Below are 24,644 nucleotides of genomic sequence, written 5' to 3'. Positions count from 1 at the left end.
TGCCGCCCAAAACGCCCCTATTATAATCCACTACTGGTCATATTATAATCCGCTACTGCCCCTGACCCACCTGAGAGATTTAGTGTGTTTTTTTTTAATAACATTACAGAACATAGTCCCTTGATTCTGGAGAATAGTCATTGATCCCAGGATTTATTCTGACTTGGAGTAAGGAAGACATTTTCTCCCTTAGGGTGGGTTCACACATAAGGGAATTGCAGCGGATTTCATGCTGCAAGTTCGCAGCGGATTTCACACTGCGACTCCCATACTGTCAGTTTGGATAGGATTACATACTGGCAGCAGAGTTTTCATCCAGCCCCCCCTTAACCTGCTGCAGCCTGGTGTATACAATACTGGCCCACGCCCTGGCCCGCTTCTGGGGCTCCCGATATCCAGACGTCCCGCTCAGCCAATCAGTGGCTGTGGCAGGACAGCTCACTGATTGGCTGAGCAGGACATCAGGTTGTCAGGAGCCCCGAAGCAAGCCGGAGTGCGGACCAGTAATGTATTCACCGGGCTGCTGCGGGTTATGGGAGACGGCGTTTACATACTCGCAGCGGGATGAAAATTTGCAGCGTGAAATTCGCTGCGATTACGTTATATGTGAACCCACCCTAAGGGGTAATTGACATGTCCATAGAATTCCAGCCGTACACAGACGGTGTTCTATGGACTAGACCTGGGAGCTCCAGCATCATCATGCAGTACAATAGCGCAAACTTTTAAACTGTTTAGGAGATCCCAACACCACCGTCTACGGATGGAATTCTAAGGGAGTGTGAATGACCCCTTATGATTGGCTTACACCAAATGTAAATGTAGGAAAAATGCAGTATATTCATACATAACAGACACTACTGAAACCAGAGTGTCTGTCAATGCTGCTCTCAGATGATTCTCATTAGTTTATTGTTGGGCTTTAGATGAGCTTATATCGCCATCTAGAGGTAGCACACGTGTATTAAACACTGACAGGAAAAAAAAAATTCTTTGCCGAAACAATTTGTTACAGGAAAGTGTTGGAAAAGATTGTTTAGTAAGCCCTATAGGAAAAGTTGTGTATGTGTAACATACATTAATTAAAAAAAAATACAGATGCTATGGATGTGCACTAAGGCTGGGTTCACACTGCGTTTTTGCAATCCGTTTTTTTCATCCGTTTTTTGCAAAAAACGGATAAAAAAACATATGCATTTGTGTGCATTCGTTTTGATCCGCAGCTGACACTACTTTTGTGTCCGTTAAAAAAAACGGATCCGTTTTGATCCGCTTTTTCTTACAATGGAGGTCAATGGAAAAACGGATGCACACAAATGCATCTGTTTTTTGCAAAAAAACGGATAAAAAAAACGGATAAAAAAGCGCAGTGTGAACCCAGCCTAAGGATGGTTTTTAGCAGATTGTGGATGACAAAATGTGTACACAAATTTCAGTCAGCAAAAATATACCGATGTGAATGAGGCCTAAGGAAAGTATATTACACACCTACTGAAGATTGCAATGGGACAATTATTCTAAGAAAAGGAATACCCCTTTAAATAGGGCTATACCATTGGACAAACTATGTATGCGAGTAAGGCACCAATCAGCATTCATCAGCTCAGTTTGTTTGCATGTCTTTGCTTTGTCTTCTCTTGCCAGTTTTCAGAAATCAAGCAATGGATCACTCTATAATGCAGGACAGAGGGCTTAGTTATTCAGGTGAATATTTAAAACAAGCCATTGTGTTTGGACTTAAAGAGGTATTCCACTGAAACATAACTTTTGGTATATTGCTGCCCATGGTGAGACTAAAAACTCATTCCATGCTAGTTATTATCTATTCAGTCTCCTTCCCCCAGTTCTCAGCTGCTGATTTCTGAGGAAAACACAAAAATCTGTGTCTGAGCTTTTTGTCTGTGTCCCCTCCCTCCCCCCTCCCTTCTGAGACAGCTGATATAAACAAGTCCCTGACTGGCTTTATCTGCAACATTTTAGCTTCTTTGTAATGTTGGGAGGATTATTCTGAGGTAAAGTTGCTGATGACCCCCCCCCCCCATGAACCTTAGCCAGCCAGTAGTTCTGCACCTTGGATGGTCGCAGGTGGCAAAACTACAACTCCCAACATGAACTGTAAGCAGGGCATGATGGGAGTAGTAGTTCTGCATCCTAGATAGTCGCAGATGGCAAAACTGCAACTGCCAACATGAAATGTCAGCACGGCATGTAGGGAGTAGTAGTTATGTCCCCTGGATGGTCGCATGTGGCAAAACTACAACTCCCAACATGAACTGTCAGCAGGGCATGATGGGAGTAGTTCTGCACGTTGGATGGTCGCAGGTGGCAAAGCTACAACTCTTAACATGAACTGTAAGCAGGGCATAATGGGAGTAGTTGTTCTGCACCCTAGATGGTTGCAGGTGGCAAAACTACAACTCCCAACATGAACTGTCAGCAGGGCATGATGGGAGTAGTTCTGCACGTTGGATGGTCGCAGGTGGCAAAGCTACAACTCTTAACATGAACTGTAAGCAGGGCATGATGGGAGTAGTTGTTCTGCACCCTAGATGGTTGCAGGTGGCAAAACTACAACTCCCAACATGAACTGTCAGCTGGGCATAATGGGAGTAGTAGTTCTGCACCCTAGATGGCCGCAGGTATCAAAACTACAACTCCTATCATGTCCTGTTGGCAGTTCATCATGGAAGTTGGAGTTCTGCAACAGATTAGAGGATGACACATGGCATGAGGGGGAGATGGTGTAATGATACACAAGGGGGGGAGGGGGCACAGTACACAAGGGGGAGACAGTGGCACGGTACATGAGGGGAACACAGTGGCGCAGTACATGAGGGGCGATCTGGGTACTTGTGATGTATGTTGGCATACTAGACCATATATATATAGATTTGTAACTTACTTCTACTGCTGCTACTAAATGGAAATACATATGTATAAAAAAATATACATTTTTTGTAAAAAGTTATACTGCAGAGTAATATAATATAAGAAAGGTATTGCCGTCAGTCTCCGGAATACCCCTTTAAGCTCTATAGGATATATGGTACAAGGAGGGCATCAATCATCAACAGAGGATACTGCATCCAACTTTAGGTCCAAGACTTGGTAATAGGTATGATGCACTTACCTGGCAATGGTAACTGGACCAGTAACCCACTAACATTACAGTCATCACTTAACTTCCATATAACATCCAGCAATTCTTCTTGGGAAACATTGCTGGGCTTAAGTATTACTTCACTGGAGATTCCTAAAATATAAAGATTGATCTGTATAGTATGTGATCTGCATAGTATATGATGCTAGAAACAATGACAATTATTAACAAATGTTAAGAAATCAATAGTCCAGGCGATTTTAAGAAACTTTGTAATTGGGTTTATTAGGCAAATATGCCATTATCTGCATTCAAAAAGACTTTCCCCAGCTCCCCCCCCCCCTCTCTCTCATACACTGCTCATTATCAGGAAATCTCAACACTTTTACATCAGTCGAGCCCTGTCTGTTCTATGGAGAGGGGAGGGGGTAGGAGGGAGATTAGTCGCCAGCAGAGAACAAAGGATTACACAGTGGGAGCTGTGTGAAAGCCAGTATTCAGAGGTCAGAGAGGTCAGTGCTGACTTCAGAGGAGATAGCCCTGTAATGTAGCTGTAAATTAACTCTTTGTTGTCCTGTTTTGGTGCCTCATCTCCCTCCACACCTCCCCTCTCCATAGAAAAACATAAAGAGAGGGGGGAGAGCTTCAAACTGCTTTTTTATTATAAAAATGCCTTTTTCGGCTAATAAACCTAATTACAAAGTTTCTTAAAATCGCCTGTACTATTGATTTCTGCAAAAAAAAAAATAAAATTAAAAAAAATTAAACGACAGTGACATTTTAACACTTCCAGCAACATTATAATTATGGTTCCTGTGCTTCAATAATGTAAAAGGTCAAATTAGATAAAACTGTCCCTGTGTATACCGGCAATGAAGAGTCCATAGATCCAACTATTTCATCTTTGAAATGATAAAAAAATATATAGGATAAACACACGCTCACATTTTTGTGTTATAATGTTTCTAAGAGAAAGCTGCCTGTTATACCATTTCACATACAAGTTTGCCTAATAAGCACCTCTATAGCATACATAGAATCGTGGCATGTGGCCACCTAGTGTCCTAGTGCAAGAGAGGCACTTCAGCAAAAAAAAAAAAAACTTTCAGATTAACTGGTTTCAAAAAGTTATATAGATTTGTAATTAACGTCTATTTAAAAATCTCAAGTCTTCCAGTACTTATCAGCTGCTGTATGTCCAGCAGGAATTGGTGTATTCTTTCTAGTCGGGAGAGCAGGAGAGGTTTTCTATTGGGATTTCCTACTGTCATGGACAGAGGTGACAGCAGAGAGCACTGTGTCAGACTGGAAAGAATACACCACTTCCTGCAGGACATACAGAAGCTGATAAGTACTGGACATGTAATAGAAGTAAATTACAAATGTATATAACTTTCTGACACCAGTTGATTTAAAATAAAAATTCACTGGAGTACCCCTTTAAATCAAATGAGCTACAATGTAAATGGGTTTCTAAGCTTTCTAAGATGAAAGTGGCCAAGCTATTTAACTTCAGATGTGCTCGGATGTGTCTCCAATGTCTTCCTTATTCTTAACAGAAATGCCCCATAGATATTTCTGCCACATACTGGTACTCTTTCTGAGAATCTAGCCATACTTACCACTTCTCCCAGCATATAACATTCAGCAGTCATATCCACTTGCCAAGCACCATAACTGATCTAGGCACTGGGGTCAATATTATGACCAAACCATGAAACGGTGGAAGCGCCTTCTTTAAAAAAAAATTCTATTTAGGCAAGCGCTATACTGCGACTTTTTGTAGTACTTCTTGAGTAATTTTAACTTTTGAGCGTTGGCTGTAGTTCACAATATTGCATATAGCTCAATGTAATGCTTTGCCTAGCATCTCTAGCTAAATAGTTAAAGAGATTGTGCAGCAAAAAAAAAAAAAAATATTTCAAATCAACTGGTGTAAGAAAGTTGTATAGATTTGTAATTTACTTCTATTTAAAAATCTCAAGTCTTCTCATACTTATCAGCTGCTGTATGTACTACAGGAAGTGTTGTTTATTTACATTCAGAAACAGTGCTCTCTGCTGACATCTCTGGCTGAGTCAGGAACTGTCCTGAGCAGGAGAAGTTTTCTATGGGGATTTGCTGCTGCTATGGACAGTTCCTGACCCGGCTAGAGATGTCAGCAGAGAGCACTGTTTCTTAATGTAAAAACAACACTTCCTGCAGGACATACAGCAGCTTATAAGTATGAGTACACTACAGATTTTTAAATAGAAATAAATTACAAATCTATATAACTTTCTGACACCGGTTGATTTTAAAGAAAAAAAAAATTGCTGGGCAACCCCTTTAAAGCAGCTTACAAAAAGTCACAATGTAGCCTTGGCCATAGTCAATCAATTCAGCTAAAAGAAAAAAATTTGGTAGAATCAGTTGAACAAGGTGGATGCAGCCCAAGCACTGCCTGGAAAATATGGATACTCCACCCAATAAGATCACAGCAATACTTAAGATCCAGGATGTAAACGTTCAATGATTTATTCAATCTACAATAAAGTGCAACTTTTTGGAAGGAAAACTCTACCGTATATGATTTAGAAAGGCAGATTTTTTTTTTAAAAACTGAAAACTTTTTTATGCAATTTTCTCACTCAAGCTGAAATACGACAAATGGTTTTGCCCTTTAAAGACACCTAATGGTACTTAGCTAAAGATGTGGCAGGGGCGTTGGGGAAAGGGGCGTTAAAAGTCTGATATACAGTAGGCCTTGCTATGTCATTTGTATCCTACTGGAAGGAGGTTATGATTGCTAGAGTCCCAAATAGATTTGGGGGGGACCACGGGCACTGGGAGTGGGGGTGGGGGGTGGGTTATGTTATGGTAAGGCTGCATGCTGATTTTTTGCTTGAAAATTTACTGCGCTATTTGTCCAGGCCCACGTTGGTCGGCCAACCATTAATCTCTTTGTACACATTTATTATCTAGAGTGGAGGGTTCTCGCCACAAAAATTTAGTTAATTACTTTTAATGAAAAATCAAATAAAGATTATAAAACAAAAAAAAAGAAAGACTGATGAAATGTTGCTATTTATGACAATTGATAACAAGCAGCCAACATTTTGGTTCCAGACCTGGTGTTTATGTGACCTTCTTGGTGCCTCAGCCCTATATAGGTAATACACTTTAGCCAGTTACCTGCCGATTAGGCATTTCCTGCCAGAGGAAGCATAAACAAACAGCCAGCTCTTACAATGTTGGGAGAGAAAGCTGCGGGATATCGGGGCAGATGAGTAAGATTTTTTTTTGTTTGATTTTTTAAAAAAGCCACACTGGAGGACTTTTAGTTTCCACAATAATTATTTTGTTTCTAGGAAGAACCAATTTTACACTGTGCACCATAAAATATACATGTATCCATTGAAAAAATGTGGTTAAAGCGATTCTGTACCCACAATCTGACCCCCCAAACCGCTTGTACCGTCAGATAGCTGCTTTTAATCCAAGATCTGTCCTGGGGTCCGTTTGGCAGGTGATGCAGTTATTGTCCTAAAAAACAACTTTTAAACTTGCAGCCCTGTGTCATACTGGTGTGGCTTAGAGTATCTGTGCCCTAACTTTGCACCACCCCTCTGTTTCTCCTCCCCGCCCTCTTTATCATTAGGAATGCCACAGTGAACACTGCACAGGTGCCTAAATGATCCAGCCCATGTGCAGTATTCACACAGCTGAGGAATAGGAGAATACCTGCCTGGAGCATTCCTAATGATGAAGAGGGTGGGGAAGAGGGACAGAGAGGTTGTGCCAGCCTAATGCATACACACTCTAGGCCATGCCAGTTTGGCACGGGGCTGCAAGTTTAAAAGTAGTTTTTTAGGACAATAACTGTATCACGTGCCGAACGGACCCCAGGACAGATCTTGGATTAAAAGCCACTATCTGAAAGAACAAGCGGTTTGTGGTGGGCAGATTGTGGATACAGAGTCACTTTAAAGGCAAATATGATGTTTTAGTAAACCTTAGCTGGTAACTTTCCATTTTCATCTTATGGATATAGGTAATGCGATACCACGTGCTAATAGGGTCTCCATCTAACAGCAAAAAGTAAATCAATCATTGTATATGTCAATTAGAGCATGCTTGAGTCTGATTGTTTGGCATTTGAACACTAGTGGTTGAAGAAGTTGGATGCAGCCCTAAGGAGTCCTGGAAAACATGGATACAGTCATAGGCCATAGGCAATATCCATGTTTTCCCAGACTCTCTAGGGCTGCATCCAACTTCTTCAGCCAGCGGTATTCAAATGCCGAACGATCGCACTCCAGCATGCTCTAATGCCAATAATTTTATCTCAGACTGGTTTGTTTTACTGTTATTACCTACAGTAGTTGCAGCTTTAATCTTGTTCTTCACATAGGTATGGCTCGCAGGGTTGTCGCCCACCAGAATGACACTAAGATGAGGCCTTTTGTTTCCAGCTGATAGCCAGGATTCCACATCTTTCTGGACTTCTTTCTTTATTTCTTTGGCAAGCATATTTCCTGAGATAACATGTGCTTTGGACCTGTAAAATGTTCTGAGTTAGGCTGGGTTCACACTACGTTTTTGCAATCCGTTTTTTTTTTTTTGCAAAAAATGGATGAAAAACAGATGAAAAAAACGGATGCCTTGGTGTGCATCCGTTTTTTCGTTGACTTCCATAATAAAATAAAAACAGATCAAAATGGATCTGTTTTTTTTTAACGTTCCCAAAAACGTAGTCTACCTAATTTTTGTGTCCGTAATGGAAGTCAATGGAAAAACTGATCAAAACGGATGCACACAAAGGTATCTGTTTTTTTCATACATTTCTTGCAAAAAACGGATGAAAAAACGGATTGCAAAAACGTAGTGTGAACCCAGACATAAAAAAAATATATATGGTAAAAGCATAAAAGCGTAAGACATTTGTGTGTGTGTGTGTGTGTGTGTAATACAAAGAAAAAAAACAAAAATCACTTTAATAGTATCAAAAACTTAAAATGTTTTTAGCTCAAAAGGAAAATTTTGCTTTCCATTGACTTCAATGCATATCATCGCTGTAGGAAAGAAAAAAAACAGCTTTTGCTTTAATGGAAACCAATGGCCGTTCTTTACAAAAATAGTACATTGTGTGAACATAGCCTAAAGCTAATCAACTGGTGACTGAAAGTTATATAGTTAAATTACTTCTATTTTAAAATGTCAAATCTACCAGTACTTAAAATCTGCTGTATGTCCTGCAGGAAGTGGTGTATTATTCCCAGTCTGACACAGTGCTCTCTGCTGCCACCTCTGTCCATGTCAGGAACTGTCCAGAGGTTTTCTATGGGGATTTTCTACTGCTCTGGACACTTCCTGACATGGACAGAGGTGGCAGCAGAGAGCACTGTGTCAGACTGGGAAGACTACACCACTTCCTGCAGGACATACAGCAGCTGATAAGTACTGAAAGACTTGAGATTTTAAAATAGAAGTAAATTACAAATCTTTTTCCCATTGTAAGGTGCAATTCCATTATCTATTCATTCTCTCTGCTCGCACAGGACAATCTTATACAACACAGGATAGGATATACACTGTGTTTGACATGGTGACAATAGAAACCTCTTTGTATTCCGTACATTACATGTAGTTCTCTACTAATTTATTAAAAGCAAATACATAATAACTATACTACATTTCTAACCACAAAAAGGGAAGGTAACACAGCAGTATCCATTATTCCTATGATTCTGAAAGTCCTTAGGCTTCCTATTTATTCTGCAGCCATGCCAGGTCTCAGTAATGACTCCAATCATACAGCTGAACTGGCTACATAAATCAAATGGCAGAAGGAAGAATAAGATAAGCATGAGCTGGTCTGGTCGGCCGGACATCTATAACAGTCAATAACCCCCCGTAATTACATCTCCTACTGATTAATGCAGCTTTATATAGTCTTTTAGATATATTATAACACCTATCACTTATGGCTTACATTGGTTACATAGTACCAGACGCTGAATCCGTGTAGTATTAGTATCAGATGGAATGACACAACTACACGCCTCAGTGACCACTCTTAATAAAAGAGTTAATTTCCTGTAGCACAGACCCTGTGCATTCACTCCTCTCTATCTGGTAAATTCTCATACAGTGAGATTCAGAATCAGCGGCATTTCTAGCTCTGTATACATAGCTATACAACCAGTAACATCTAGAATATTTTAAATTATATATATATATAGGGGCGTCTTTACACTGTCAACAAAAAATCAGTATCTGCAGTGATTTTACAATCAGGAAAAGATAGTGGCTCAACGTGACCTCCAATGACCTCTACAAATACATGATTATAATTGGGAAAGGATGAGAGGACACCACAGTTTTATTACTGACAGTCTAAGGCTATGTTCACACACAGTATTTTGGTTAGTATTTTGCAACCAAAACCAGGAGTGGATTGAAAACACAGAAAGGCTCTGTTCACACACTGTTGAACACACTGTTGCCATATAATGGCAAATAACGTCCGTTATTTGCCATCAAATGGCGGCCATCCACTCAATTTTAACAGTGTGTGAACATAGCTTTTGTGTTTTCAATCCACTCCTGGTTTTGGTTGCAAAATACTGACAAAAATACCGTGTGGGAACATATCCTAAATGCAAAAAAGTATCACTGCAGTAATATGCTATGTTCTCACAATGTCTTTTTTTTTTGGCCGTTAGGGCCGTTATTATGGACTCAAATAAAAAGGTGTTGTGGGGACAGAAAGAAAGTGGCCATGTTTTTGTAGCGCTGGATAACCCCTTTAAAGTATTATATTGCCCCCATAAGTTATACAAACCACCAATATACACTTATTACGGGAAATGCTTATAAAGTGCTTTTTTCCCTGCACTTACTACTGCATCAAGGCTTCACTTCCTGGATAACATGGTGATGTCACTTCCTGGATAACATGGTGATGTCACTTCCTGGATAAAATGGTGATGTCACGACCCGACTCCCAGAGCTGTGCGTGCTGTGGCTGCTGGAGAGGATGATGGCAGGGGGACACTGAGGGATACAGGGCACTGGAGGGACACTGAGCATCCCCCTGCCATCATCCTCTCCAGCAGCCACAGCCCGCACAGCTCTGGGAGTCGGGTTGTGACATCACCATTTTATCCAGGAAGTGACATCACCATGTTATCCAGGAAGTGACATCACCATGTTATCCAGGAAGTGACATCACCATTTTATCCAGGAAGTGACATCACCATGTTATCCAGGAAGTGAAGCCTTGATGCAGTAGTAAGTGCAGGGAAAAAGCACTATATAAGCATTTCCCGTAATAAGTGTATATTGGTGATTTGCAGAAATTTTGGGGGCAATACAATACTTTAATAAAAATTTGCGCTGGTTTTCTCCTTTAAACTGCTGGCCGCCAATCTGCATTCAAGACATTCCTGCAGCTGATACTGAAAAATTACATTGTGTGAACATAGCCTAAGGCTGGGTTCACACTGCGTTTTGCTGTCTTTTTATCGGATCCGTTTTTAAACGTTTACTTTTAACGTACAGAAAAACGTGGTCAGCCATGTTTTTTTTTGTGTACGTTAAAAAATAAAAAGCGCTTTAATCCGTTTTTTTTTTAATAAGGTAGGTCAATGGAAAACAGATCCTGTGATGGCATTCAACTGTATCCATTTTTACCATTTTTTTTTTTTTGTCTTTCACAAAACGGATCTGATAAACGGACATTAAAAACACAGTGTGAACCCAGCCTTAGCCACACTAATGTAGCAAGTAACAGCATGACTGAACATAAGATTTACTATATCACTAAACATATATTTGTAGTGCCTCAAGGTACGATAAGCTCCAAATATATACAATTTAGTAATCCACACAAATCCAAATTGGGTTAATGACCAAGGTGTTTTATTGGGTAGACGTGAATATTGCTTACTACTGATCAGCCGTCTGGTATCCTCACCCATTCTTATACTAATACTCTCATGTTCATTCACTTCTAATTAAATTGGCAATACTGTTTTGTGTGTTGTATATTGTTGTAGTAGCAGTAGTAGTAATATATATGCACACATACATACATACATACATACATACATGACCTCTATACAGTTACAAAGGTCATGCTGCTCGGAAACCCATATTAATGTTCCAAGTTGTCAATGTCGATATGAAAAAAAGGCAATAAAATACAAACAAAAAGCAATAAAATATGCAATAAAACAAAGGAAAGGGTGTAAATAAAGGGGCTGCCATATGGAGAGGCTGTGCCTTTTCTACGTCTTCAGCTCCGCAGTCATCATTTTAAACTAGTGGAGTGTGAAGGGGAAGCTGCAGCTGCAATAAACATTATAAGCTCTAATCTATGACCGAAAGACAAAGCACTGTAATATATATAAAAAAAAAAGAAAAACACACAGCAAGATGGGAACAAACACACACACACACACATATATATATATATATATATATATATATATATTGTACTCATATTTCTTCTACAATGTATCTTTTATCATTATAATTGCTAAACAACCAAATAGTAATAATTGTATATTCTACAGAACAATTGCGGAATTAATTTCAACTATTAATTAAAGCTAAATGTGTGAAAGAGTATTCTGTATAAGAAATACCATCTATCTATATCATATCCATTGCTCTCTAGATAAATAAACACTAATGTCATAAAAATAAAATAAACTCTTTTGCCTCATTTATATCTATATACCCATGTGTTATACTAAACATAAAAAAGCATAACCATAGCAGATATAGTTACCATAACTAAAAAAAATATTTTTTTAATATAATAAATATAATAATAAGATACGTGTATGGAAAAGTATATGTATCAAACGAAGAATTGCTTAATTCTACATAGATTTGCTTTATATAACTCTTTCTATAAATGTGTGTATGTCTATACAGACTAAATAATAATATGCCCTCACCTGATACATCCCCTGCCTAGACAGAAGCCTCCTTTCCAGTTGGTCGTGTTGAATTTTGTAGTTCCATATAGTGTCCTTTGTATGATATAAATGCTGCTTATTATAGAGGCCATTAGCTCGGTGTGCAATGATAGGATACACGGTGAAGAACAGCATGAAGGAGTCAAAGATAGTCCGGATTATCTCCGCTGCAGCAGCCAAAGCCTTGTGAGCATCACTCACAGTACAATCAATGGTACCTTCAATGACCACGGGCTGATGAAGAATGAAGGAAATCACTAAGTGAGTGGAAACTCCACCTCTCCATCCCAGTGATTGGATGATAAGTATACCTGTGCCGAGATTACCCGCAGCAATCCACATTGACTGGCAGATCGTTTTCATGATAAATGCATAGAGAACATAGATGGCCTGGGAAATCTATTGTCAAAAAAAAATTACATAGTGTTTAACTTTTTAGCTTAAAAAAAAATTCTACAATTTCTTTAGCAGTTTTTTATTTTATTTTTCATGTTGCAACAATAAAACAATATGGAATATCAGTAATTTTCCAGCTTGTAAAAGGCAGGGACAACAGTCATCATAATATCATCATCATCGGAGAGCAGAGATACAGAAAGATTAGGCTGTTGACCAATAGCATCCACGGAAGAGAACGGGCCCAACAATTAAAAATGTGTCTGGATGCTTTGTCACCCAGGACATAAGGCCCTATTCATTCCCTATCGGAACCATTTCCATTAACAAATTCATCTCTGCTAGTGTTGAGTGGCCTTGCCAAACTCTTAGGGTTCAGAAATGTTCTCAAAACCCGAAAGGATGGCATTTGATTTCCTGCGGCTGGAAAAGTTGCATGCCACCCTAGGTCTGCCAGGAATGCATGGATACAGTCTCCCTTTAGGACTCCCTAGGGCGGCATCCAACTTCTCCAGCCGCAGGGAGTCAAATGGCAAACGTACGGGTTTGGAGAACATTGCCGAACCTGACCAGTTTGGCGAGACAAGGCTCAACATGAATTCAGTTATTGTGTAAAGATGGGACCAACCAGAATTGGCCTTATAGCAGCCCCAATTTCTGGCATGTATATTGCCCTTGGCACTAACCACAGGCAATGGAGACTGCTGAATGTTTCTGCTACAACCTATTGATCTCATTGAGGATAAGGAAGGACACAAGAAACCCTTCAGTGGTCTCCCATAAATTCATTTACATATCGGAAAGACCTAGATTTATTAACAACATAAAAAAGAGTATTGAGGGTTAGCAAAGGATTTGTGAGAATGTTATGAATACGCTAAAGGATGGCTTATGTTTTGGGGCCGCTCCCAACAGGCGCCTTGGCCTCTCCACACAGACTTACATCGTCCTCGATATCAGCAGTAAAGTATTATAATAATATGTTCTGAGAATCTCTCAGTCAGGTATTGTAGAGGCTATAACTGCAAATGATCATATATCAGGTATGGAAGATACTGTAATGCAGGTTTTGATTCTTTTACATACACAGAGTCTTTGGCAGATTCCTCTGGTAGGTTGAAGAATGACAGAATAAGTGAAGCCAATTCAGCCATCAGTATTAGCGGACATTCCGATAAAAGCTGAATGATGATGGAAAGGATGATGGCATGGAGGATGAGAAAGATGACAGCCAGGAGGTAAAGCCCCTATTTCACGGGTCGTCTAGAGGAGCAAACGAGCGCTCTCAGCGCTCGTTTGCTCCTCGTTCCCCGCTCGCTGCCGCCGCTATTCAGCGAGCAGCGAGCGGGTGAGTGCGGGAGGGGCGGCGGTGAGCTGCAGGGGGTTGCCCGGGTGATTGCTGATCGTCCGGGCAGCCCATAGGATACAGCAGCATTTGCTGCCGATGCTCCTATTCAACGGAGCGAAGGCAGCAGATCGCTGATATATCAGTCACTTGTTTTTCAACATGTTGAAAAACAAGCGACTGCAACGATCAGCCGACATGAACGATGTCGGCTGATTGTTGCACTCTATTCCACGGGACGATTATCGTCCGTAGCGGCCGATATAGGCCGAATACGGACGATAATCGTTCTGTGGAATAGGGCCTTAAGGCAGACAGGTGATGGACAGTAGCAAACTTTAAAAATCTGACGCTAGCATCAGTCTGCAGGAACTAGAGAAAAAAACCCAAGGCTGAGCAATACCGAACTAAGAAGCAATAGAAACAACAGAAACTACAAGATACACAGGCCTTTATTTGAAGTTCACGGTGCCCTAGGAGCTTTAAGTGCTAACCCCCGAACCAATGTCCCCAGGAGAAGGGAGGGTTAAGGGCCCTATTACAACACACAAATATGGACCGTACTTGGCCGATTACCAGCTGTTCCAGCCGATAATCGTTTGGTGTAATAGGTCATGTTAAAAGGCAATGATCAGCCGCCATGCATGAAGTTGGATGATCGTTTTCTTTCAACATGTTCAATAAAAATGATAATTGACGTGACGGTCTGCTGTCCGTCGCTCCGTATTATAGGAGCAGGGGGCCACCAGTAGGCCACCCCCTCCCACGATGACCTGTGGGTGAAATAGTGCAGATAGCGAGTGTGTAATGAGGAAGTAGCGAGTGATGAGCTGACAGGCGCTCGCTTCCTCCTCACATTGTGCCGTGTAGTTATAAGGCCCTTAAAGGTGGACTGTGTTTCCACATTGTGTTTAAATTAAACATGCACAGTGTGAACACGGCCTTTCAGTAATTTATGGGTGCTCTTTCCCGCTGTGCTAGATACCTGGACTAGCGCATGCAAATTGCAGGCAGGACCTGAACTTGCAAGTCTTGGTCCCATCTGTAGTTCATGACCACATGTGGTTACCAATAGTGCGGCAGGGAAGAGCACCTTCCATTTACTAACTTTTTTCCTGCTTTTTCTTTTCTTCAGATATCGGTATACTGAGGACTTCAAGGAGGTCAACAAGCGATTTTTTTTTTTTATTATTTCAATAAAAAATGTGTATTTTTTTTACAAACTTTGCAGGTTTAGCAGTGGAAGCTGATAGACGGCATGCCTTACTAAGATGGGGCTTAGGGCCCTATTCCACGGGACGATTATCATTCACATAATCGTTAAACGATCCAAATGACCGCTTTTGCGAAAGACCTGAAATCGTTCACCCATTTACATTAAAAGATAATTGTTACTTATGATCGTTCTTGCTGTCGTCTTGTCGTCGCTATTGCGTTTGTCACTACTGCGAACCGAACGACATCTTATTCAATGTGAACGATTTGCTAACGAGCAATGATAAAAATTGGTAAAGGTCTTATTAAACGATCAACGATTTCTCATTCGGTCGTTAGTCATTATTCAACCGAACGATTATCGTTTAGATTCGAACGATTTAACGATAATCTGAACGATAAACGTCCTGTGGAATAGGGCCCTTAGTGTTAGCTAAGGGGTTATCCAGCGCTACAAAAACATGGCCACTTTCCCCCTACTGTTGTCTCCAGATTGGGTGGGGTTTTGAAACTCACTTCCATTGAAGTAAATGGAGCTTAATTGCAAACTGCACCTGAACTGGAGACAACAGTAGGGGGAAAAGTGGCCATGTTTTTGTAGCGCTGGATAACCCCTTTAAGCTAAGAGCCGGATACCAGGAGTCCTGGAGAATCGAAAATGGTGATCCTGGTCTAGGCAGTGGCAGGCTAGTATTATTAGACTGGGAAGGGCGTAAATAAATGACCCTTCCCCCTGGTGTTACTAGACTGCTGCTTTTATCTGGATGGTTATGGAAAAAAGAGAGAACCCTACAGTAAATAAATAAATAATTAAAAAACAAGAGTGTAGGTTTTCCTCTATTTTCCATAACCGGACAGGTAAAAAACAAACAGCAGAGGCTGTGTCAGTACACTAGTGCGAAATTATAGAAGTTTAGGAGTTTCTGACATCATTATTAATCATGATTCCGGGAGCTCCTAGGTCTGGTCTGCAGAATGTCATCCATGCACGGACAGAATTCTGCGGACGTGTGAATGCTGCCTAACATCTGTTTTGAGTTAAATATTTTAAGGTTTTCTGACATACTGAAATATCTCAACATCAGCAGGTTTAGGTGGATTGGTCAGCTTCTATGCAGTAGGTTCTAGATTGGAACTGAGTAAGGCTGTGGAGGTGGTGTACCTGAACTTTTAAAAGGCATTTGCAACAATACCACATAGGTCACATACGTCAGGTACATATGGAGAGTACACTGGGACCTCTTTTTAATATGTTTATTAATCACCTTATACAGCAGTACTGTCAAAACTACAACTCCCATCATGCCAGGACAGCTGGAGGGCCACAGATTTGACACCTATTCTGTAAAGCGCTTATATATTATATAAAAGACCAGAATACTTCAGCTCTTAAAATTCATTGTTTTATTGTAGCAAATTAATAGAGGTCCCAACGCATTTCGAACCAAACTGGTTCTTATTCATGGTATCTTTGTCTGGATAAATAGGGAAGGTATATTTAACATAAGGTCACCATAAAGCAAATGAGCACTTACAGGACATCTTTATGGAGGAAGCGTGGGAATAGTTTAGTATATTATATATGGTAAACTGTAAAGTAATCAATGCAGAGGGATTTATCTGACAAGATTCTGGAAGCCAAAGCCAGGAAAGGGATTGAAAAAAGGAGAAATCTCAATCTTTCCTTTATGACCTGTTCTCTGTTTATAGTCTGTTCCTGGCTTTGGCTTCAAAAATCTGCCAGATAAATCTCTCTGTGTAAACCCACCATAAGGTTGTGCAGTTAGGCACAGGCAAAAAAAGAAAAAAAAATTAAAAATAGAAAATGTGTTCACATAAACAACATGATAAATGTATTATCTAGGCCAGTACTATACTGTATTTGAACCCCCACCACCTCTTTTGAATATATCTATATACACACACACATTTTTCTTTCAACATACCTATATATTAACTTTAGTTTTTTTGTGGAACAAAATATACATTTTGGGGTACAAATGTCTTTTTGAACCCTGTCTTTTATGTGTGTGGGGGGCACAAAATAAAGGGGTATTCCACTCAAACATAACTTTTCATATGTTGCTGACCATGGTAAGACTTACAAATCCTTCCATACTTTTTATCTATTTAGTCTTCTTCCCCTAGTTCTGAGATGCTGCTTTGTGCTGAAGATACAAAGAACTATACATGTAAGCTTTTTTCCCTGTTTCCCTCTCCTCCCTTCCAAGACGCTGATGTAAACAAACTCCTATCTGCAACTTCCTAAAGGCCCTATTCCATGGGAAGATTATCGGCACGATACAACGGCCACGAGACAACAATCAGCCGACATCGTTCATGTCGGCTGATCGTTTAAGTCGTTTGTCCTTTAACATGTTGAAAGACAAATAGGAGGAGCGTAATAGGAGCGGCAGCAGCAAACTGCAGCTATGCCCAGATGGTCAGCGATCAACCAGCCCCCCCCCCCCCCCCCCCCCCCCCGGCCCTTGGCTTTATAGCGGCGGCAGCGAGCGGGGAACGAGAAGAAAACTAGCGCTCACATCGCTCGTTTGCTCCTCAGAGTTGGGCCGTGGAATACGGCCTTAATGCCAGGAGGGATAATCACAGTGAGTTCACCAGCAACTTGACCTCAGATTAACCCTTCCAGCATTACAAAAAAAGCTACAAAGTTGCAGATAAAGCCTGAAAAAGACTTGTTTACATGTCTCGCAAGGGAGGGGGAGAAAACAGCTCACACACAGATTTTTGTGTCTTCCACAGAAAGCAGCAGCTCAGAATTGGGGGATTTTACTTATTAGCCCCACAAGATTTGAAATGCAATATACTACTCAAGTTTTACACTGCACTACTACTATAGTGTAGTGTATTATCCTGTCAATATAACAGACACTCAACTCAAAGGAGAAAGCCGGTTAAGAAGGAATTAACCCTGTTCAATCCCACCCATAATCTAAGCTTGTTTGTAATAGGCTTCTATTACATGAAATGGGCTGTTTGTCTGCAGCCCATCCTGACTCACACCCTGAAGCTGCAGAAAATCCCTACTTCCTGGTACACTTTGTCTCCACTCCTCTGTGCTCCCCCTCCCTTATGAGATAGAGGACAAATGATCTCAGTCTCTTCTGTTGCCAGGCAAGTTGTAACACCTGATCTATAACTCCACCCACCACTGACATTAACCAGTGATCACCTGGCCAAAGGCAGGGAAACAACAGCCTCTCCTGAGTAGTATAGGGGAAAGGAGACACCTTGGTTTCATCTATCTCTCATTAAAGGGGTTATCTAGCGATACAAAAACATGGCCACTTTTCCCCCTCTCTTGTCTCCAGTTCTCGTGTGGTTTGCAATTAAAGGGGAACTCCGGGTAGAGGTAAAAAAAATTGCAACTTCTGCAGAAGCATATAGCATTACTTACCTATCTATCCCAGTTTTGAAACTACCAAAAATCCATTTGATTTGGGGGGTTTTGTTCAGTTTTGTGTTTCTGTATTTCCTGGTTGAGCAGATGTACACAGTACTACAGGTTCCAGAATGCATTGCTTTCCCTAAGCTGTTCCATCACAGTCCCCCACCCTGCCCAAATCTATTGCAGAACATCTAGGCTGTGTTCACACATTGCAGTTTCATTGTGTTACTGAATTAGTTGCAGTACTAATCATTTCATTGTGGTCCTACCCACACAGTACACTGTATTCTCTACCTGTAACACCACACAACACTGTATTCTCTACCTGTAACACCACACAGCACGCTGTATTCTCTACCTGTAACACCACACAGCACACTGTATTCTCTACCTGTAACACCACACAGCACACTGTATTCTCTACCTGTAACACCACACAGCACACTGTATTCTCTACCTGTAACACCACACAGCACACTATATTCTCTACCTGTAACACCGCACAGCACGCTGTATTCTCTACCTGTAACACCACACAACACACTGTATTCTCTACCTGTAACACTACACAGCACGCTGTATTCTCTACCTGTAAAACCACACAGCGCGCTGTATTCTCTACCTATAACACCACACAGCACACTGTATTCTCTACCTATAACACCACACAGCACTGTATTCTCTACCTGTAACACCACACAGCTCGCTGTATTATCTACCTGTAACACCACACAGCACCCTGTATTCTCTACCTGTAACACCACACAGCACGCTGTATTATCTACCTGTAACTCCACACAGCACGCTGTATTCTCTACCTGTAACACCACACTTTATTCTCTACCTGTAACACCACACAGCATGCTGTATTCTCTACCTGTAACACCACACAGCACACAGTATTCTCTATCTGTAACACCACACAGCACGCTGTATTCTCTACCTGTAACACCACACAGCACTGTATTCTCTACCTGTAACACCACACAGCACACTGTATTCTCTACCTGTAACCCCACACAGCACGCTGTATTCTCTACCTGTAACACCACACAGCACGCTGTATTCTCTACCTGTAACACCACACAGCACGCTGTATTCTCTACCTGTAATGCGGATATTGGAATAAAGCAAAGAACTTTTTAAATATTTTTTCTTCTTTTCCTTTCCACACACATTATTATCGAGCATCTTTTATCTTTGAAGTTGAGCCCCACAATAAGGACTTCATTCGATACTATCTGTGCAGATGGGATTGGCAGTGCCAGCTCTGATCCTCTCTGCTGTTTAGCATTATCTATTTGCGTTACTGCATCATTTTTGTGCAGATGCTGCAGTACTGCAATGACACTCCAACATGTGTGAACATAGCCCTAATCAGCGAAGTTGAAACACCAGCCTCTGGCCAGTCTGAGATGGTGAATCACACCCTGCCCCCTCTCTGCATCATCAGCCTGTGCTCAGCAAAAACACACAATGTGAGACAGAAGCATGGAATATTTGTCTCCTAAGGTGGGAGAGCAAAAGGAGCAGGAGACAATGTGGATTGGCACATAGGCCATTTTTTTCACTTCCTGGATTTCTATCAGCTACCAGTATGGCAGAACTGCACAGATATGGTAATACATTGTATAGACACATCTATATAACTTTTAATGTACTTTTAAAAGAAAACAAGTTTTTCTTATCCGGAATTCCCCTTTATGCTCCATTTACTTCAATGAAACAGAGTTTGAAACCCCACCCAATCTGGAGACAAGAGAGGGGGAAAAGTGGCCATGTTTTTGTAGTGCTGGATAATCCCTTTAATGTATGTAGATGAATACATGTGGGGGAGATTTATCAAACATGGTGTAAAGTGAAACTGGCTCAGTTGCCCCTAGCAACCAATCAGATTCCACCTTTCATTTTCCAAAGAGTCTGTGAGGAATTAAAGGTGGAATCTGAGTGACCCCGGTGTGTACCCTGTGTGACGCGTTCCGTCAGAAAGACACTAACTTTATCAGGGAACAGACCCCTGATGAAGTCAGCAAATTTCTGACGGAACGCGTCACACAGGGTACACACCGGGGTCACTCTCATCCCTCTACCAATCTTACATTTTGGTTTGTACAATACTGCATGTAATCAGTTATCTGTGTATGTACTTTTTTTCTATGATACCTTTTTTTACATTCCTGTTTGCATTGTAAACAGGATACACTATATCCACAGCCTACCCCAGGTCCAGTCTGTAACTGACCTCCTAGAGAAAATTAAGTGAACTTGCAGTTCTGTTCTGGTTCTGCAACATTGCCCGAATGCCTAGCATTTAGCTCTAGGCAGAAGTTGGATGGTGACCTAGGGCTGCCAGGAAAACATGGATACAGGCTAAAGCTGTATCCATGTTTTCCAGGACTCCCTAGGGCAGCTCCCATTATATACTGAGCAGGAGACCAGTATCAGGCTACTTTGTTAGATACCAAAAGGTATCTAGGGGTTACCGGAACTATATAAAGGGCTTATTTTATTTTTTTAGGGCACATCCAACCTTTTATTTTTTGTAAAACAGGGAGGAACAGAAAATAGTAATTTAAACAGTTTTTGTTGTTACTGCTGCAGAGATTATTGTGTATTTTTTATTTTCATTAAGGCCCCCTTCACACGTCCGGAAAAACCACCCGGATTTCCTATCAGGAAATCCGGACGGATTTCCGGACGCATAGACTTTCATTGGACACGGACACCCTTCCGGAATTTTCCGGAGGGCTGTCCGTTCCGGAAAATAGGACCGGATTTTTTAGAACCGGTCCTATTTTCGTCCGGAAATCCGGCCCGGACGCCCCCATAGGAGTCTATGGGAGCGCCCGGGCCCCGGACACTTTCCTGATGCACATCAGGAAAGCGTCCGGAGTTCCACTCACCTTCCGCCTCTGTTCCTGCTGCCTCTTCATCCGCAGGTACCCCCGGCAGCCACTCGCGGCACCCACGCACCCCCCCCCCCCCCCCGCGGCCACTCGCGGCACCCCCGCGGCCACTCACGGCACCCCCGCGGCGGCCAGGAGACCAGGGCAGGTGAGATTAAAACTCCCATCATGCCCGGCTGACAGGCCATGATGGGAGTTGTACTTCTGCAGCCTGTGGCCATCCAGGTTGCAAAAGTACAACTCCCACCATGCCCCTGCTGACAGGCCATGATGGGAGTTGTACTTCTGCAGCCTGTGGCCATCCAGGTGGCAGAAGTACAACTCCCACCATGCCTTGCTGACAGGTAATGGTGGGAGTTGTACTTCTGCAGCCTGTGGCCATCCAGGTGGCAGAAGTACAACTCCCACCATGCCTTGCTGACAGGTCATGGTGGGAGTTGTACTTCTGCAACCTGGATGGCCACAGACTGCAGAGGTACAACTCCCATCATGTACTGCAACCTGGGTGACCACAGACTGCAGAAGTACAACTTCCATCATGACCTGTCAGCCAAGCATGATGGGAGTTGTAATTCTGCAAGCTATGACCATCCAGTTTGCAGAAATACATGTCCTATTTTTTTTCTCATCAGGAAATCCTGAAGGTTTTTCCTGATGGTTTCCTGATGGTAAAAACGGATTACTGTCAGGAAATCCTGATACTATCCTGATGACATTTAAGGTCTCCTGATCAGGATTTCCTGACAGTAAAAACTGACACGGACGTGTGAATGGGGCCTAACAAAGCACTTTAAAAAAAAAAAAAAAAAAAAATCAAAAGAAAAAATTCTAAATACCCATGTACACATGCATGGGTATTTAAATCGCTTTTATAATACAGTACAATACATTATACCTGGTCAGTATAAAGCTCACAAGAATCTCGTCTGTTATAGTAACGCCTTATAGTTCCCAGAACTCCGTAACTTTTTTTATACTTTACTTTTCCCTCCGTTAGGCATAGGCTATATTCACACACTGTAACATCAAGGTAGAACTACATCCCTATTTTCAATGTAAGAGCTAGTTCACACGGAGTAAAAGTGGCGGAAAAGTCTGTGGGTGGGCTCACTTCCCATATCAATTGACATGTCAATTCTTTGAGTGGAGAGAGCGTAGGCGCACAAGCTCTCACATAGACAGATTGTATGAAACTGCTGCAGGCGGGATTCTGCGTCAGAATTCTCCGTCGTTTTTCTCCGTGTGAACTGGCCCTAATAATGCACTATATTCAAGTCAATGAAAAGTTGGCCATCAGTGCACACACCATATAGAACAGCCTAATGCTGCGTTTACACGGAACGATTATTGTGCAAATTCGCACGATAACAGTCGAATTCGAACGATAATCGTACGTGTAAACGCAGCGAACTATCAAATGACAAACGAGAAATCGTTCATTTTGATCTTTTAACATGTTCTCAAATCGTCGATCGTTCGCAAAAAATTCGCAGATCGTTCTGTGTAAACGGTCGTCGCGAAAGTCCGGCCGCCCACAGCCTGGCCCCCCGTTCATCCGCAGCTCGGCCACGCATCCTACACCCCCCCCCCGCCGGCTCGATCGCCACCCCTGCCACACCGATTGCCACTTAAAATTATGATTGCATTTTTTATTTAATGCATGTGAAAATATACCTACTAGAAATAACTGACTAAATAGATGCTGCCAGTTAGACGCAGATCCTTACACCGACAGTTTTCATTTGTCTCAGTGTAGGGAACTGCCTCCAATTGGTACTACCCAGTTGTCTATTCAGTCATGCATTTCTAGTCAGGCCAACAAGGAATTACACAACATGGCTATAAAAGAAGATGTCCCAGAATTTCATGGAAAACACAAGAATTTACTAAAAGAGGTCAGGAAAGGCCTGAAACTACCAACATAATGGGTACTTCAGCAAAAAAAAAAAAAAAAACAACTGCTTTCAAGTCAACTGATGTTAGAAGCAATTTACAAGTTTATAGAACATTCTATTAAAAAAAAACAAAAAAAAAAAAACTTACTCCATCAAGTAGTTATCAGCTATAGGAAGTGGTGTATTCTTGTTAGTCTGACAGAGCTCTCTGCTGCTACCTCTGTCCGTGACAGAATCTGTCAGAATCTGACAGTTCTTGTCACGGACAGAGGTGGCAGCAGGGAGCAAAGTGTCAAACTAGAAAGAATACACCACTTCCTGCAGGACATAAAGCAGCTCATAAGTACTTAAAGAGGACCTGTCACCCCCCGTGCCGAGGTGACAGGCTCCTGACCCTCTGCTAGATCCCCCTATACTCACCTAATCGCGCACACAGCAGAGTCCGACGCTCATAGAGAATGAATGGGGAGTCCGATGTTCCGTCATTCTCTATGGGCATCGGACTCTCCTGTCAGCGCGCGCGCCGGGCTTCGGGCGCTGATATCTCAGTCACCCGACCGGCTCAGGAAGCGGGACCCGGCGCGATTAGGTGAGTATAGGGCGCTCTAACGGGGGTCGGGAGCCTGTCACCCCGGCACGGGGGTGACAGGTATCCTTTAAAGGAGTTTTTTTTTAAAATTAGAATATACTATTTGTATAAAACTTTCTTACACCAGTTGATTTGAAAATATATTCTTTGTGTCAATCAGACTTGTTTAACCCCTTCAAGACAGAGCCCTTTGATGCACAAAAGTCCGGGTCAGATTAATGCAATGTTCCTCCCCACTTTCTAAGAGCCATAGCGCTTTTATTTTTCCACCTACAGGGCTGGTTGGGGTGTCATTTTTGCGCCATGATCTCTAGTTTTTATTAATACCATATTGGTGTAACAGAAAAATTTTGATTGATATTTATCAATCTTTTTGTGATATATTATTTAATAAAATCAGCAATCCTGGTGCGTTTTGTTTTGTTTCCGCTTACGCTGTTCACCATGCAGGAACAATAATGTTATATTTTAATAGATCGGACAATTCCGCACGCTACAATATATAATATGTTTATTTATTTATAATTTTTATAATGGCCATGGGGGTATTTTAAACTTTTTTATAAGGGGCTTTTTAAAACTTTTCAAAACTTTTTTTATTATACTTTTTTTTTTTTTTTTTTACTTTTATTTACTGTAAAATATGCAATCATTAGATTGCATATACTGGTCTATGCTATGCCATAGCATAGTATAGATCAGTGTTATCGGCGATGTATAGATCCTGCCTGAGAGCAGACTCTACACATAGATCAACAATCCGACAGGATGGAGGTAAGGAGCTTACCCCCGCCGGTTGGCACATTCGATCGGGACC

The 24,644-nt window shown here is 41.5% G+C and overlaps 1 protein-coding gene across 2 annotated transcripts in view; it reads right to left on the bottom strand.

Moving 5' to 3' along the window:
- LOC138797000 (bifunctional methylenetetrahydrofolate dehydrogenase/cyclohydrolase 2, mitochondrial-like) overlaps nucleotides 1-12,108 on the bottom strand; it is a 75,885-nt gene extending 63,777 nt beyond the window's left edge. For both annotated transcript variants that reach the window (XM_069976765.1, XM_069976767.1), the window contains exons 1-3: nucleotides 12,052-12,108; nucleotides 7,456-7,640; nucleotides 3,131-3,253 (exon numbers count right to left, since the gene is read on the bottom strand). In XM_069976765.1, the coding sequence (XP_069832866.1) occupies nucleotides 3,131-3,253; nucleotides 7,456-7,612 (280 nt within the window). In that variant the 5' untranslated portion in view covers nucleotides 7,613-7,640; nucleotides 12,052-12,108. The remainder of the gene's footprint in view (nucleotides 1-3,130; nucleotides 3,254-7,455; nucleotides 7,641-12,051) is intronic.
- Nucleotides 12,109-24,644: the final 12,536 nt, after the last annotated feature.

Source organism: Dendropsophus ebraccatus, chromosome 7 (assembly GCF_027789765.1).
Source record: "Dendropsophus ebraccatus isolate aDenEbr1 chromosome 7, aDenEbr1.pat, whole genome shotgun sequence".
Taxonomy (NCBI): domain Eukaryota; kingdom Metazoa; phylum Chordata; class Amphibia; order Anura; family Hylidae; genus Dendropsophus; species Dendropsophus ebraccatus.
Note: the sequence above shows the minus strand (reverse complement) of the source record. Positions and strands in the feature narration are given on the sequence as shown.